Below are 17,735 nucleotides of genomic sequence, written 5' to 3'. Positions count from 1 at the left end.
AAGACAAGCTGGAAGGTGAACAAAACGTGACAAGACTGAGACAACTTACAGCACAAGCTTGCCACGGAGGACTATTGGGGTTTTTCAAAGACACATCTGTGTGTACTGATATGGAGCAATGTGCAGGATGTATTTAGTAAAAGAAGAAAACCCAAGCCACAGAACCAAGCTGTACTGAACGAGCTCCCTTAGGGGACAACACCTATAAACGCAGCTCTGAAAAAATCTGGAAGACTGTCCACGAGCCACCAACAGGACCTAGTCCTCTCAGCGAGCACTGCAGGGGACTTCCGTGCGTGGTTTGATCTCCTTATTACTCCGATTGTTAAAATAAGCATGTAAGTACTTCTGTAATCAGAAAATATGCAACACTTTAAAATATTCGGGTCTCCTCAAAACGGAACACCATCCAGAAAGAAGTCTTTGGTAGGTACCACCAACCTGATCTTTACAGGCAGCTCTCTGCAAAACTATTCTGTGAGCGTCAAGCAAGATTAGGGAAGGAAGAAGAACAGACATTAGAAATACATGAGCTGGGGCGCCTGGGTGGCTCAGTGGGTTAAGCCTCTGCCTTCGGCTTGGGTCATGATCTCAGGGTCCTGGGATCGAGCCCCGCATCCGGCTCTCTGCTCAGTGGGGAGCCTGCTTCCTCCTCTCTCTGCCTGCCTCTATGCCTACTTGTGATCTCTGTCAAATAAATAAAAAATTTAAAAAAAAGAAAGAAAGAAAGAAAGAAAGAAATACATGAGCTGCCTAAGGCTCACGGTGATGTTTTCAAAATAGGTATCTACAGGGATAGGGTGGGGAGTAAAGCAGAACTCTTCTGGTAACTTCCAGGGGAAGGACAAGGCAGGGAAAAGACATTTTCTCCTATTAGGGCCACAGCAGGAAACATGGGTTAGAGGAAGCAGCAGGAAGTGCCCTGAGACTTTGAAAACTGGGACGCGCGGTGTTAGGACTTTCTTCTTAACGCAAAGGAACTCTAGAAGAATTTAGCTGCCACAAATGATAGCCAAACTTTGAAGAAGGTGCTCTACTTTCTCGTAACATGGAATAACAGAACGGCTTTTCTTTGAGAAGGCAGCCAACTCTCCTTCCTAAAGGAAAACTAGGGGTTCCAGTTTGGGTCAGGGAACCTTGTAAAGAGAGGAAGGGTCTCAGAAATGACTGCTTATGGGGGTGTTAGGCTACTTCTCCCTGTAAGATAAGACTGGTGCAAACAGAAAATTCACAGCCCGGTGGGCTCAACAAGCTAAGTCAAAACTTGTGAAGTCATCACTGAGAAAACGGCAGGAAGTCATGAACCACCGCTACTGCGTTAGACATGTTAGTTCATGAACTGCGCTAGGCGCTAATCACCCACATGTAATGTGCTCATCGGGTTTATTTTAGGCTCGTTTCTCTTCTTCCTGCCTATATTCTACTAATTTGCGCTCAAGATGCCTCTGGGAGTGCCCGGGTGGCTCAGCTGGGTAAGCCTCTGACTCTTGGCTTCAGCTCAGGTCATGACAGAAAAGAAACCACTCACCTTGGGTGTCGAACGTTCACTAATAAAAAAGTTATGTTTTAGATACGTACAACTGACCCCATGACATGGAAATTTCAACTTCTTGGTCGTTCATAGCTGGAGGCAACCTCAACTACCCCTCGATCTAAGCAGGGATCTGGAGAGAAGTGTCAGCCTAGCCAGAACTGCAACTCTCGTAAGCGGAGGCACACTGGGAGACACTGGGGGGGAGGGTCTGTTATTCTTTCCTTCTGCCTTAGGTGCACTTGAATTGTTTTCAGTAGCAGAAGAATAAAAAATAAGCTATTTTTATTGGAACATGGGTTACTGTATCTTTTTTTATTAAAAAAAAATCTGATTTTTCAGTGAAAACAAACCCACTCCCTAGCATTTCTAAGTGCTGGTTTGTCTGCTCCTCACATTTTAAGAGTCCTTACAACTTTACAAAGTGCCCTCACACTGCCAGTATCCGGCCAAACCACTGAGCAGGGCTAAGTGCCTCGACTGTCCCCCTTGGCAGCTAGAGTCTAGAGCTGGGTCCAGGGGTCCTGGAGCCCCTTCCCTTGCTCCCGCCCAGGGACACTGGGGACACAGTGCTCCCCCAGGTGTCCTGAGAGGTGTGCTCACCTGCTGTGTTCTCCTGCTTGAGGCAGTGAATGGAGGTCCTCTGGGTTTTGGGCTGGAGCAGGAGCAGGAGCATGGGTTCCAGGATGCGGGCCACATCCCCCAAGGAGAGTGCGCGCACCAGCCAGCCCTGGGCTGCCGCGCTGATGGCGCCGTCCGTGCAGGCCAGGCTGTCCAGCACGACGAACAGGGATCTGTGGGTGGGAGGGGTATCATGGGGCCAGCATCTGGCCATCCCATGCACCAGGATGCCCTGGGGAGCTTCATCCATGCTGGACCCAGGAGACCCAAGCAGATAAAGACAAGGGGATTTCCACCCTAGAATCACCGGAGGACCTTTTTAAAATCCTGATGCCCAGGCTTCACCCCAAATTGATTAATTGGCTATGGGGGTGTCCCCCCACCATCAGAATCAGCTGGCATTTCTCTAAGGGTGTGTGTCTGGCCCCACACCTAGTTTTGGAAACAAGGAAGGGGATTTTTTTTTAAGTGCAACAGACTGTACTGCAATAAAATTCACATCTCGAGCACACGGTTGATGACACTCAAGTGCCCACACTTGATGCAGCTACGGCCCCGATAAAGACCCAGACTATTCCACTTCCCTACGAAGGTCCCCTCACAAGGCACCATCTCAAAGCTGCTCAGGTGATTCTGCTGCATGGGCCTCCCGCCCCAAGACCAAATTTAGAAAATCCCTACTACACATCCACACGAGTCTGGCCTGAAGTCACTCAGGGAATCATGGGAATTGTTTGCTGGGCATCCGGAAAATGGGGTCATGCTATCCATTTCACACGCTTTCCCCTCCCGGCCCAAGACCCCACCCAGGAACCTCGGCAAAGTCTCCTTTGCATTAAGAGTAACGTACCCCTGAGGACCACCTTACCTGTCAAAGGAGCGATTGTGAGATGTCACACGACTGCCCTGGGTCTCTCTCGTCAGGTGCCAGATGACGGAAAACCTAAACAGAGCTTCCAGTCTCGTTCCCTTGATGAGGAAATAAACAGCGTGAGGCACCTACTCCTCTCACAACGCACTACAGTCACAGCAAACCCGCCTTCAGTAACACACACGACTCAGCAGAACGACGGCCACGTCAGCAGCGGTGCTGGGCCCTCGGGGGTCTCACGTGGCCCCGGGGAAAGGAACCAGCACCCTCTCCTTCCGGACATGGTAGAACACGTTCTCAAGACTCCACATTAACTCATGTCCAGGGTCAGACCTGGGCCTGTGGTCGAAGATCACAAGACCACGAAGAGCACGGTGTTCTCACATACCTCAGACGTGCCAGGCCCAAATGGCTCAGAGCACAAGGACACAACCGCCAAGAATGGCCAGGGTGACATATTCTCTATGACTGCTTACTTTACCAGTAGCTCTAGGATCCCTGCAAGCACTCAGGATCCTGCAAACATCATGGGAGTTGGGGGAGATTTCCCTGATGGTCTTAATATGGACACATCCTTTAGGACTCTAAAGGGGATGGCCAGTCCTTCTGAAGGCCTCCCAATCCTGAGATACTGTAACACCTCTGCTTCGTGATTAGGATGACCACTGAGCCCCGGAAGGGTTGAATATATGTAAGTCTGCCCCAGGCACGTACAGGGATGGGTGGCCTGGCAGTTGGGATCTTTGCAGGACGGAGATGACAGGCTGCAAAGACCTACCTTGTCAGGGTCCAGGAGGGCATGGCAGATGATGTCTTCACAGATGTTGGCCGTCGGGGCCAGGCAGTGCAGCCGGTAGAACAACTCCACACAGGTGATGTGATGCTCCCGGGTCTCCTTGTTCAGCTGATTCCAAAGCACACGAGCCACCCTCTGGGGCAGAAGGCAGAATGTGTGAACAGAGGCAGCGCCCGTGCTTCCTCCTTGTGCCAGTCCAATCCTAGCCCCGAGGAACTGGGTCCTCAATATACAAAGGAGTACCACTAACAAACAAAAGGAAGCAAACCAAACCCCAAACCAAACCAAACCCTCACCAGGTGACATTCCAGGTTAAACTTGAAGGTGTCTCTATACCCAATATGGGGCTCAAACTCATGACTCTGGGATCGGGAGTCACACGTTCAACTGACTGAGTTAGCCAGGCATCTGAAAGCTAAGCAAGCTCTATGCCCAATGTGGGGCTTGAACTCATGACCCTGGGATCAGGAGTCATGTGCTCTATCAAATGAGCCAGCCAGGTGCTCCCTGAAACATGGAAGTTTGACCTTGTAGCTAAGCACACTGCAGCTCTTGCCCAGGTATCAGCACTATTTCAGGGAAGAAATCAACTGGAAGCAAGAACCTACTGGCTGACATATCCTTTCGACAAGACAAGCACACTTGACCAAGGCTTACTACATGCTGTTACAGGGGTTTCCAGAGCTGTGGCCTCCAGGAAGTGTGGTGGATTTGCACTGGTCACCAGTCTCGAGGCAGACACACTCACAGCACCTTACCACCTAGGGCTGGCTTACACTGGTCACCATGCGGTACTGACGAAGAATCATGGCTTTCTGCTTTAACTCCACAAACCTGTCCGTTCCCATCACTGTGCACAGTGCCATGGCAGATGCCCAGTTCATTTTCAGGTCACAAATCACACCCAAATCAAGCCCTCCACGTCCTCAGCCCTGATCTTAGCTCTTTAAACCTATGGGGCCTGGAGTGGCTACAGCCCCTCCCAAAGTCCCAGGGAGCACCCAGGAGTGGGGGGCGGGGGGGCTGACCCAACCAGATGAGACTCAAAGGGAAGGGCCCACTTCCAGAAGGGAATTTCTGAAGGTATTCTTCCAGGTCATGGGAAAAGACCACGCATCATAAACTGTGGTATTTTATAAATACATCTCAGGTCAAATGACACTTTTCGACCCATTTATTTCTATTTGACAAAACTATCTTCTCTGTTAGATCAAATTAACCGTTGACTGGCTGGAGCTCCTAACCATTATTGTCATTACTTTTTTAGTCTAAGGGAATATGACCAATTACCAAATTGCAATGAAACTCGATACAAAACTTTTAATTAAGCAGAATAATCCCCTTACTTGTCATCCCTGGGGGCAAATTTATGCGGAGGAAACTGCTTTTGGGAGGTTTAAAACCATGTTTTTCCAAGGGTTAGGGAGCTGATGTTGATCACAACACACACCCCTGCTCCTTGGTTGGTGTTGGGCTTCTCAATCCCTACGTTCTGGACACTGTCTTAGTGAACTGAATTCTGCCATTACCCCCTGATTGGGAAGATCGGGGCACCCGTGGGATAGCGGGCCTTATTCCCTGCATGGTGGGCGACGCAAACACCGGCATGTGGGCTGTTCTGTGGGAATGAGCAGAAGATCGGGGCCGGCCCCACACCTGGAGCCCGAGAACCGGGGCAGGGCCCGCTGCGGGTGTGGGCAGCTTCACTGCCTCCGACGTGGGAAGCAGCCAGCCAGTGCTGCCGTTCTGGATGGCTTTACACTCTACAAAGTGCACTCCATGCCCGGGGAGTGGTAAGCACTCAGATATGTGCCAAATATGACTTAAAATAAAAATCAAGGCTTCAGAAAGAACTCAGAAAAGCCTGCCTTCCAAAAACATGACCAAGGGTACATCGTCAAAACAAGAGTGTTTAATGCAATCATTGTTATTCTATTAACAGCTTTCCGAAGACTCACAGACTTAATTCTTCCTTCTGTTCCATTCCCTGTGCCTTATGACACAATGACCCACCGCTGCTCAGATACACGCGGGAGCAAGGAAGGACTAGCCCAGTCACTGCTACTGTATCATAGTGACACTGTTCTTGCTCCGAGATCCACACGGACTCAACTCTGGAAAGAAAGGGAGTGGCTGTGGGATGAGGTGCCCAAGCCGAACAGCAATCAGATGAGGCTCTACCAGGACCGAACCCCGCAGATGGGGTCTGAGTGCACAAGTTAGTCTGGCTGTGTGAGGAGCTCTGTGAACTCTTCCAGAAAAAAACTACCATAACTGATGAAAATTATTAAAAAAAAAAAAAAAATCACCAAACCCACAAATCAAACATTTAGAGTTTCTGGAAATTATCCTAAGGGCACTCAGGAAATAAACATTTATTCAAGAAAATCTACTAAATTCCAGTAAAAGCAACAAGTCTGTGGCAGCGGAACTGTGACCCAATCCACCCCAACTCAGCCCAGCTTGGTGTGACAGGGAACGTGACGATCCCCTCCAGGTGGAGTTGCCTCCCCGCAGCTCCCAGTCCAGGGCTCTGCATCTCCGAGGAAGGGGCGGGCCACGGCATTTCATGCCTCTTCCTCACCTCCGGGAGGAGGCTGTATCCAGACATCGTTCTCACCCTAGCCTGCTTGTGTGGGGATGTGATGTGCTCCAAGAAGCAAGCTCAGACAACTAGGGCCACCGCTCCTGTTGGGAGACCTCCCTCCAAGAGAAAACAGGTAACGGTCTCAGTTCCCAGCTCTTCCTGAGCAATGGCCACGACCCAGAGAGCTCCCTCAAGGAAAGCGTGAGGAAATTCAAACCTAGGAGTGCTCTCAAGAACAGTGGAATTCTGTAGTAAGTAATTACCACAAGCCCAGTAGCCCCACAACAGCAACATGTTAAACCAGAGGCCAGCTTGTTTACCGGAAGTAACTGGGACGAGAGAGAGCCAGGAAGAACCCTCGTGGGTAAACAAAACAACTCACAGTCTGGCCTCCAAAAACGATCAGACTGTGTGGGCATTGCTGAAAACACGAGAGCAGGCAGCCAGCCAGCAGTTCGTGGGGCCTAACGGCTGTGTGTGATGGTGACAGAGACAGCCTCACAGAGAGAGCAGGGAAAGAGACAGTCAGTGACTGCTAAGACTGCCCTCAACGCAGGGGACCGCACATCCCTCCAGGGAGCAGCGCCAAAGGACTCACACGGCGGGGGAGACGGACTCACCAGTCTAGGCAAGTCACCAAACAGTGAACAACAGACGAGGGCAAAGTAAGATGGGGGGGGTCAGAATACAGTAAAGCTGCTATGATACACTATCTCAAATGTCCAGTCTTCCAGATGCCTGGGTGGCTCAGTGGGTTAAGCCGCTGCCTTTGGCTCAGGTCATGATCCCAGTGTCCTGGGATGGAGTCCCACATCGGGCTCCTTATTCAGCAGGGAGCTGCTTCTCCCTTTGCCTCTGCCTGCCACTCTGTCTGCCTGTGCTCACTCTCTCTGACAAATAAATAAATAAAATCTTAAAAAAAAAAATGTCCAGTCTTCAACAGAAACAGTAAGACATACAAAGGAACCGGAAAATCCGACACTCGCACAAGGGAAAAAAGTGAGCAGTAGAAGGTATCTGTGAGAGCAAACAGGGGTCAGATTTATTCAACAAAGACCTCAAAGTAGCCACTGTATGTGTGCTCAAATACTAAAGGAAACCATATTTTAAAAAGTAAAGGAAGGCATGATGACAATTTCTCATCAAGCAGACAATATCAACAATGGCTCAGTCAGGTTAAGCGTCTGCCTTCGGCTCAGGTCATGATCTCAGGGTCCTGGGACAGAGTCCTGCTCTGGGCTCCCTGCTCCGTGGGGAGCCTGATTCTCCCTCTGCCTCTGCTGCTCTCCCTACCTGTTCTCTCTCTTGCTTGCTCTAGTCAAAATCTTGAAAAAAAAAAAAAAAAGAAAAAGAAAAAAGAAAAGGCTGAGTAAAACGCGAGGCACACAGATATCACCGGAACATGCAGAACATGCAGAAACACACTGTGTGGAGCGGCACAGAGGAGGGAGGCAGGAGCTCAGGTCCACCGGGGGGAGGCTGTGGCCCAGGTACAGACCGAATCCACAAGTCAAGGGCCAGGAATGGAGATGGAAAATGGTAAAAACAAAAAAAGCCCCCCAAAACCAAAACAACAACAACAAAACCATATGGAAATTCTGGAACTAAAAGTATAATAACTGAAATGAAACTTTCACCCCTCGGGGGCTCCATGGCTCATCTGAATGGATGGAAAGAAGACTCGGTGAAGAAAATGGACAGAAATGATGCAATCTGAAAGACAGAGAGAAAAAAGAATGAAGAGAAACGCACAGGGCCTGAGAGGACTGTGGGCCACCGTGAAGTGCAGCAGCACACCCACGGACGGGAGCGCCGGGGGAGGAGAAACCGAAAGGAGCAGGGAAAATACGTGCAGAAATAACGGACAAAAACTCCCCAAATTTGATAAAACAACAACAAAAAAACATTAACCTACATATCCAAGAAGCTTGTGTGGAGGCCAAGAAAAACAAGGCTGTACCTACCTCGAGTCTAGCCCTGACATAAGTACAGCCATCTTGGCAAAGCGGAGGCCGGCACCTTGCACCCCCTCCTCTCCACCCGCCCCCCTCCCCTCGGTGGTATGTGTGAGATTCCTCAACCAACCCTGGCTGTCCTAAAAGAAAAACAAATAGTTAACTTGCAGAGATCACAATCCTGCAAGACAGGAGTCTCCCTTGGTTTACAAATGACCTCGAGATTTACGACAGAGAAGCTATCCATCAACAGCACAATTTCCAGAGGCAAATAACTCAGTTCCTCAAGCCCTAACATCACCCTCCCCTCCATAAAACTGAAGGAGGCTGAGGTAGAAGGAAATGTAAATAAAGTTAAATTTCTTCTAAACCCAAATCTCACTAACAAGGACACTTGATAGAAGTGTGAAACTTTATCTCTAAACCTCCAAGGTAGTGTCAGCAATCATTCCCAAGCATATGACCCACTGATATACATCTAAAGGGTATCACAAGAAGATTTTTATTATTGGTAATGAATAACCTTTTCCCAGACAACAGCTAGCCCCTCAAGGTCCTGGAGACCTCACTTCCAAAATTCCTTAGAGACTTACATCATCCATAACCCCCTTTGTCCTCACCCACTGCGAAGTCCACCCCTACTCTGCCTTTAAAAACTCTGACTGTAATCTGGCTCGGGGTCCAAGTCCCTACCCCACTGTGCCGGGTATACTTGGGCCCAAGCTTAAGCTTGTCAAATAAACCCTCGTGTGATTGCATTGGTGCTTGGCTCCTTGGTGGTCTCTCGGACACGAAAACTCAGGCATAACACTTGAAGCATTCGTAGTAGGATACACTCCACACGATCCAGAATGGGCATATCACAATGAGATGCTAACAAAGATGAAGAGAAAATCTTGAGGGCAGCAAGAAGAAAACCACTCATCAGTATAAGGGAAACTTAAGAAGATCCAGAGCTGCCTTTTCATAGAAATGCCAGAGGCAAGACAGTGAGTCACGTATCCAAATGGTGAATCCCAATGTGAGTTCAAACATTCACATTGAGCATTTGTTACGGGATTATTGAAAAAGTGCTGTTGGGGCATCTGGGTGGCTTACTCAGTTAAGCATCTGACTCTGATTTCGGCTCAGGTCATGATCTGAGGGTTATGAGATGGAGCCCCAAGGTGGGCTCTGTGCTGGAGCCTGCTTAGGATTCTCTCTCTCCCTCTGCTTCCCAGCCACCCTCACCCCTGTGCACCAGGCACACATGCTCTCTCTCTCTCTCTCTCTCTCAAAAAACCTGCTGCTTTACTTAAATATTGTATATTCAAGCATATCTGGGACTGATTAAAGTATATTTATTCTTATATTCTAAGTTTCGAAAGAACAGAAAAAACCTAACCAAGAACATTGTATCTAGTAAAACTATCTTCCATAAAAGGAGAAATAAAGGCATTTCCAGATAACAAACACTGAGTGAATTTGTTGCTAGCAGACCTGTCTTTTTTTTTTTTTTTTTAAAGATTTTATTTATTTATTTGTAAGAGAGAGAGAGTGAGAGCGAGCACAGGCAGACAGAGTGGAAGGCAGAGTCAGAGGGAGAAGCAGGCTCCCTGCGGAGCAAGGAGCCCGATGTGGGACTTGATCCCAGGACGCTGGGATCATGACCTGAGCCGAAGGCAGCTGCTTAACCAACTGAGCCACCCAGGCGTCCCATCTAGCAGACCTGTCTTACAAGAAACACTGAAGGAAGTTCTGGGGTGGGGGGCGGTGAGAGGGACGGGCAGAAGGACGCACTTGATGAAATGAGCCCTGGGTACTGTTTGCTGGGTTTGTGTATCACTAAATTCCACCTCTGAAATTCTTAACACATTATATGTTAATTAACTGAATTTAAATTTAAAAAAATCAGAACAAACACTTTAGGAAGTTCTTCCAAGTGTAAGCAACTGACCCTAGATAGTTAATCAAATCCATACAAAAAGCACCAGTCAAGGTCATTGTATAGCTCTAAAAAGACAGCTTAAATGCCTATCTCCTTTCTGTCAAATGATTTTTTTGAAAAGACTGAGCAGGGCACCTGGGTGGCTCAATCAGTTAAGTGTCTGCCTTCAGCTCAGGTCACGATCTTGGGGTCCTAGAATTGAGCCCCGTCAGGTTCCCTGCTCAGTGGGGAGCCTGCTTCTCCCTTTCCCTCTGCCTGCCATTTCCCCTTCTGTGGTCTCTCATTCACTCTCACTCTCAAATAAATAAGTAAAATCTTAAAAAAAATTTTGTGTAAAATGCAAGGCACACAGGCATCACTGCACTATTACTAGTACATGCAGAAACACACAACTCCAAAAATATACTGAGAAAAACTATTAGAGCAATTAAAACATTACACAGAAAAATATCCATTTGCTGGAAAAGAAAACTGTAAAGGAAGGATAACAAAAAATAGGGAAAACACCAAGTAAAATGGCACACTTCTGCGACTATAGTAAAAACCACTGAATTGTATACTTCAAGTGGGAGACTTGTATAGTAAGTAAATTTTATCTAACTACAGCTGTTATTAACAACAGCAACAACAACAATAAGAAACAAAGCCGAGAGGTGGCCCCAGTTATGTGACCTGCTTGGGAAGAGCTCATCCCAAACAAGAAAAAGGCAGCCTGTTTCTTTCTTTCTTTTTTTTTTTTTTTTTAAGATTTTATGTATTTATTTGACAGACAGAGATCACAAGTAGGCACAGAGGCAGGCAGAGAGAGAGGGGGAAGCAGGCTCCCTGCTGAGCAGAGAGCCCGATGTGGGGCTCGATCCCAGGACCCTGAGATCATGACCTGAGCTGAAGGCAGAGGTTTAACCCACTGAGCCACCCAGGTGCCCCAAGGCAGCCTATTTCAAAGGCTTTCAACACACAGGCTGTTAGAACCTGAAGGGACAGTAGAGTTTCTACATCTCATTCACCCATAAATTATATAAAATATCTCTTCCCAAGTGCCAAAACTTTCCAGGGTGTCTGCAGCCCCATCCCCGCAGGTCCCAGTGAGTGGGCACGTCCCCATCTGCCCCACATGACCTCCTACCCCTTGGCCCCTGTCACTGCTGCGTGGGCTGAAGAAGCAGAAGGCGCTGACCCAAGGGTGCCTCACTGACAGACTAACAGCCCCAACCTGTTAGCTCAGGCTTGTGGGAAAGGTATATGAGCATCATTAGCTATAGAAACCAAACTTGAGGGTCATGAGGCAGACTGAAGGTCACGTGGCAACCAAGTTGTTAGGTGACCCCTGGACACCCCCTCGGCCAAGCGAGGTGCAGAGGGAGCAGTCTTAGGATCTTAGAGCCCCCAGATGAGACCCCATGAGACCCAGCTGGATTGCGCTCTTGACCTTTGACATCTGTGGGCACTGTCTCTATAAGAAACTTGACTTTTTCTCACGAGCTCACCACAACTGCTTTTAGCTTTTTTTTGCAATTAAACGAGCCCTATCATATATAGCTTTAAGTGATTTTACTTTGTCCCCTCAAAGATGGACGCAAGACCCGCTCACCATCTTCAGGAATAATCTTCTCTAAATTTGACAAGTACTAAGCTTTCCTTGAGGTGAACTAGCTTCAAAGCCTTTACCCTTATAAATTAGAACACAGTCTCTTCTTCCATATATTTATATATAACTTAACCATCCTTACACATGAAGTCTAGTCAGCCTAAAACTGAGCAGAGCCAGAAACTGTGCTGCAGCCTGAAAGAGAGGGACAGAAAAGGCGGGCGCAGGTCTCGAGCAGCTCTCTGGGGCTGTCATCAGAGCCGCCATATCCCTGAGACCACCACGTCGCAGACAGCTTTGAACAGATGGCTGGGAAGAGGGTCTCGCCCACCTCCGTCCAGTGGGGGATACCTGATAGAAGTCGGTCTTCTCTGCGATGACTTTCAGTATCCCTGGAGCAATGGGAGGGACTGTCACCATCTGCAGCTTGCCGAAGAACGGGTTGTGTCCAGAGCTTTTGTAACGTTTCATCTTGTCTTCGATGACAAGCGCTAGGGACTGGGAATGGTTGATCACCTCCAGCAGGGTGGAGATGGCCACGTTCTGGAGGAAGCAGTCGGTCACACAGCAGCTGACGGTCATGAGGGACCTCAGCCAGGACGGGAAGCTGCAATCGCCGGCCCCTGCAAGGAAGCCAGTCAGAAAGACAGAACCATGTGATGATGGCTCGCTGTGTGCAGATTCGGAGACCCTCTGAGAGCCACAAGTCAGGCGGCCAGCAGTGTGACAGTAACCTTCTGGTGGTGCCATGATTATCAGTAATCATTCGGGGCCAGAGGACAAAGGACCCTGAGTCTGCTTTCAAAAGCTTGTCAGGTTATTCGACTTCTGAATATGTCAGTCTCAGGGCTTTGAGATGACTCAGAGCGCCTGCCTTTTATTTATTTATTTAGGAACTTACATATAGTGGAACTCATGTTAAAAGTTGCTTTTAAATTTACATGTAGTAAATCCACATTTGTGGGTATCGAGTTCAAAACATTTTTTAAAGCTCTCCTGATGGCAGGACACATGGCATCAAAGAGGCCCAGAACAGGGGTGTCTGGGGGGCTCAGATGGATAAGCCTCTGCCTTCAGCTCAGGTCATGATCTCGGGGTTCTGGGATTGAGCCCACATGGGACTCCCCGCTCAGCAGGGAGCCTGCTTCTCCCTCTGCCGCTCCCCCAGCTCATGCTCTGTCCCTGTCTCAAATGAATAAATAAGATGTTTTAAAAAAAAAAAAAGAGGCCCCAAATAAACTGTGGACTTCAATTCTAAGTGCCGATCCTCAAGTACAGCGTCATGTGCGGCTAATGACTCCCGAGGAAACTGCAGAGGAAATTAACTGATGACTTCAAGAGGGGACGGCTTGGTCCTGTGTTCCTACCAACTTCATCACTTTCTTGTTTTCCACCTTCCTCTCTTTTTTCTTTTAAGAGTTCACTGCCTGCTAAAGACTGTAATTGTGTCTGCCCCAAATCCGTATGTTGAAGCCCCGATGCCTAACGTGCTGGTATTCAGAGGTGGGGCCCTTGTGACGGCATTAGCACCCCCATAAGAACAGACGCCAGTGAGATGCCCCCGTGCCCCCAGGATGTGAGCGCCCTGTGAGAAGGTGGCCATCTACAACCAAGGGGAGAGCTCTTATCAGAAACAATGCTGGCACCCTGATCTCAAACTTCCAGCCTTCAGAACTGTGAGAAAGAAATTTCTGTTCCTTAAGCCATTCAGTCTATGGTTTTCTGTTACAGCAGCCTGAGCTTCTAAGACACCGCCTGTTATGGGGTGAATTGTGTCCCCCTGACTCCCCAAAATTCTTATGTTGCAGTTATAAGTCCCTTCAGGACCTCAGAATGTGACCTTATTTGGAAACAGGGTTGATGAGGATGTAATGAGTTCAAACAAGGTCATATTAGAGTGGGTCTCAATCCAAAATAACTGGTGTCCTTATAAAAAGGCAACTGAACACAGGACGTATAGACATACACAAGGGGAAGCCATGAAAAGACTGGAGTTATGATGCCATGAGCAAAGAAACTACCAGAAGCTAGGGAGCGGCTAGAACACATCCTTCTGAACCTTCCAGAACAGCCCAGGCAGTATGCTGATCTCAGACTTCTGCCTCCAGAACTGTGGGGCAATGCATTTTTGTTGTTTAAGACACTTAGTGGTACTTCATTAAAGTAACCTTAGCAGACAAACACAAATCTTTAACGACCGGTCTCATGAACTAGTCTATTTACTATTTATCATGAAGCACCTTTTACTTTCCAGGCCTCTTAACAGGCTTTGCGGGACTCCTCAAGTTTAAAAATACGGTCCCAGCCTCACCAATCTGCCATCTTTGAGAGGCAAGTCAAAAGCACACACCACGAACGACAAAAACACACATGGCAGAGAGGGTGTGGGCCACGTGACGGGACTCCTCAGGGCGGACTCCAGGGGGGCAGCCCTCTCACCGGGAAGCTGGAAGAGTGCTTCGCAGAGCCGCTCTGTCTCCTCCTCGGACAGGTAGACGGGGAAGGTGGCGCAGTCCAGCAGCAGGTGGCAGGCGGCCGCGAAGGCTTCCCTGCAGCCCTCCCGTGAGCTCCCCAGGTCAACCACCACCTGCTCCACAGCCCAGTCCTCCTCCTTTTGTTGGCCGGGGCTCCTGGGCGGAGGCGATGGCAGCTCTGCACTTTTTGTCTTAAACGGAGACCCTCGAACTGTGAACAAGTCTGAAAGCATCTGTTTAAACTGGGGCACGCTGATGGGCTTTGTGTCCCACGGGTTCTTCCTGTCGGAGTCGCTGCCCGCTGAGCACGGTGGCCCGTCCTCGTCCCTCCGGGCCGCGGACTCGTCACACTTGTTCTCTTCTCGGGACCCTGCCAGCTGTGCTCCGAAGATGTTCTTGTGCGCAAAGTTGGCGATCAGCTCCTGGATGCAAAGGAACGTCCTCTGCATGCTCCCACCCTTCTTCCAAACATCGTCTTTCTCCGGAGAAACCCTGGGGACCCTCAAGTGCTCCGAGAGCTCTGGTGACGAGGCACTTAGCCCGATCCCGCTGTCTTCAGATTTCAGGGGAGGAAACGAAGCATCTTCGTCAGCCGGAATCACTGCCTTTGTGTCTATAATCACTTCACAGTTTTCACCTTTTACTGGACTCTGTGGGAAAAAAAAAAAAAAGGAAATTTGTGTTGTACACATCTCGTAAGGCCAAGGGATTCAAATACCAGCTGAATCGGGCAAATCATGAATAGGTTACTTCCAGTTTTTTGAAATCCTAATTTTCTACACCAAGAGAACCCCTGTGTAAAAGTGTATAATACAATGAAGAAGGCACAACAGGGGAAAGAAGGGGGGGCAAGCCCAAAGAGGAGGCTGCTGGGCCCCACACTCTCCAGGAAAGTGGGCTTTGAGCCCACTTTGTATTATTTATTTAGGATCAAGGTTCAAAAACGTTATTTTAAGAAGGGTTTCTGGCATATTTAAATTAAAAAACTGAATGAGGATGTCAGGCTGAGGGCAAAATAAAGGCATGAAGAAATAAAATGAAAGCAGAAAGCCAGAATAAAGTGTTTACTCATGTACATATAAGTACCCCTCCACCGACCTACTGGGGAATGTGTGAGTGTGTGTGAGCGTGCATACGCGCGCTCCATCACTTTTTCCGAGGGATGACACTGTGATCTTTAATCAGTCAACCTCTCCTCTTACACTGCTAACGTCATTAATATCCCATTAAATTTAAAACATTCCAGCATTTAAACCACTGTGCTCTACAGGAAGAATGAAATAGTCCACGCTTTGTGAAACATCGATAATTATGTTTGAAGACACATGCTTAAACTTTGTATCTGAAATCATTTAAGGGACTTTTTTATTAGCTATTGCAGCTAGGAAAAAAAAAAACAAAAAAGGACTAACTCTGGAAAGGGAGTTAAAACACCCCAGTGCAGGCCCCAGCCCCGAGTGCTGGGAGCAGCTCCCTTTCTGGGTGTCCGCCGCCCAGTCAGCCTGCACTCTAGCCCGCAGCTGCACTGGACGGGTGTCAAGGGCTGAGGTTTCAAATCTTTAAACAAAGTAGAAAATAAAAATAACCCAAAGACTGCAGGCCCCCAGCTCCTGACTGGTTACCGTCTTCTGGCAGCACCGTTTGGCAGGATCTGTGCCAATTTATTTTTTTTATTATTATTTTTTTTAAGATTTTATTTATTTATTTGACAGAGAGAAATCACAAGTAGACGGAGAGGCAGGCAGAGAGAGAGAGAGGGAAGCAGGCTCCCCGCTGAGCAGAGAGCCCAATGCGGGACTCAATCCCACGACCCTGAGATCATGACCCGAGCTGAAGGCAGCGGCTTAACCCACTGAGCCACCCAGGCGCCCCAGATCTGTGCCAATTTAGAAGGCGCACATATCTCTCCAGTTTGAAAGGAAATGGGTTTGACTGCAACCCACGGAGAAGGACTGACCCTTCAGAGAAACCTGCAACCACGAGCCAGCTGTGCAAGGAAGCTTAGCACAGCGCTGCCTGTAACAGTGAAAAGCCAGAAATCACCTAACTGCCCTTGAGAGGAGAAGCCCGGAAGCCATGGGAAAGCCACACCTAGACTATCGCACAGAAGTCACCCAAGAGTAAGAAGCTTCTACATAAACCGGTATGGAATGAGGTCCCCAAAATACTGTTTGAGAACCAGAGCAAGTCAGAGAACACTGTATGTTATGGGTTGAACTGTGTCCCCCTCAAAAGATGAATCAGTCCTACCCCCGGTACTTGGAAATGTGACCTTATTGGAAACAGGCACTTTGCAGATGGTCAAGTCAAAATGAGCTCATTAGCGTGGGCCCCAATCCAACATGACCCATGTCCTTACAAAAAGGAAATCTGCACACAGGGTGGGGATGAAGACAGAGCAGGATGCCGAGTCCACAGCAGGGAGACCCCAGAACCTGCCAGCACCACCAGAAGCAGGGACAGAGGATGGAGCCGACCCCCCCATCCCGCCCCAGAGAAAACCATCCCCGCCCACACAGTGGCCTCAGACTTCTGACCTCCAGAACCAGGAGGCAGTAACTGCCTCCCATTTAAGTCCCTCGATCAGTGGTACTTTGTTACTGCAGCCCAAGTAAATGAGCATCTCACTTATGTGTCTAAAAGGACACCAACACCACACAAATACACACACACGCACACACACAGCAAGGTCTGGACAAACCAGTACTGGAATCAAACCAGTACCTGCAGCGGGGAGTGGCGGGGGTGATCAGCTTCCACGCTAAAAGCTTCTGGGAAGCGTCTGAGGATTCTAGAAGCAGATTTTAGGTAACACCTTTACATCCTCTGGTCTTTACTTCTACCCTAGCCCACCCTAATTACTTCCCACTCCCAGGAAGTAAGCCAAGCCCAGAGAACCATGTCCGCTCCCCAGGGCTGTACCGTGCTTCCACTCGTGGGCTCCATGTCCAGGTAGGAAGGTGGCATCTGGACCTTGCTGAGCACTTTGAAACACGTCTTCAAGGCTTGGGTGAGCTCGGGTAAGCTCAACGCCTCCATCTCCTCAGCCAGAGGCTGCACCAGGCAGCCCAGCACCTGAGGGAGGTACTGGGTTTGCACTTCAGAGTAAAGTTCCTGTGGAAAACAGACATAAGTATAACTACTCATGTTTCCAATTTCTGGTCAGAAAAAAAAATGGTGCCTTAGAAAGTCCATTTTTTTTTTTTTTAAAGATTTTATTTATTTATTTATTTGACAGACAGAGATCACAAGTAGGCAGAGAGGCAGGCAGAGAGAGAGAGAGAGGGAAGCAGGCTCCCTGCTGAGCAGAGAGCCCGATGAGGGACTCGATCCCAGGACCCCGAGATCATAACCTGAGCCGAAGGCAGCGGCTTAACCCACTGAG

At 48.7% G+C, this 17,735-nt stretch overlaps 1 protein-coding gene across 5 annotated transcripts in view; it reads right to left on the bottom strand.

Moving 5' to 3' along the window:
- The window catches only part of DOP1B (DOP1 leucine zipper like protein B), a 108,350-nt gene that overhangs the window by 34,788 nt on the left and 55,827 nt on the right, over positions 1-17,735 (bottom strand). For all 5 annotated transcript variants that reach the window (XR_009402602.1, XM_059392321.1, XM_059392324.1 and 2 more), the window contains exons 13-18: positions 17,273-17,464; positions 14,316-15,000; positions 12,228-12,499; positions 3,802-3,954; positions 3,021-3,121; positions 2,135-2,325 (exon numbers count right to left, since the gene is read on the bottom strand). Coding sequence is in view for 4 of the 5 variants with exons in the window: in XM_059392321.1 (XP_059248304.1) it covers positions 2,135-2,325; positions 3,021-3,121; positions 3,802-3,954; positions 12,228-12,499; positions 14,316-15,000; positions 17,273-17,464 (1,594 nt within the window). In the remaining variant the exon portion in view is untranslated. The remainder of the gene's footprint in view (positions 1-2,134; positions 2,326-3,020; positions 3,122-3,801; positions 3,955-12,227; positions 12,500-14,315; positions 15,001-17,272; positions 17,465-17,735) is intronic.

This window comes from Mustela nigripes, chromosome 2, assembly GCF_022355385.1.
Source record: "Mustela nigripes isolate SB6536 chromosome 2, MUSNIG.SB6536, whole genome shotgun sequence".
Classification (NCBI taxonomy): Eukaryota; Metazoa; Chordata; class Mammalia; order Carnivora; family Mustelidae; genus Mustela; species Mustela nigripes.
This window is presented reverse-complemented; position numbering and strand designations above follow the sequence as displayed.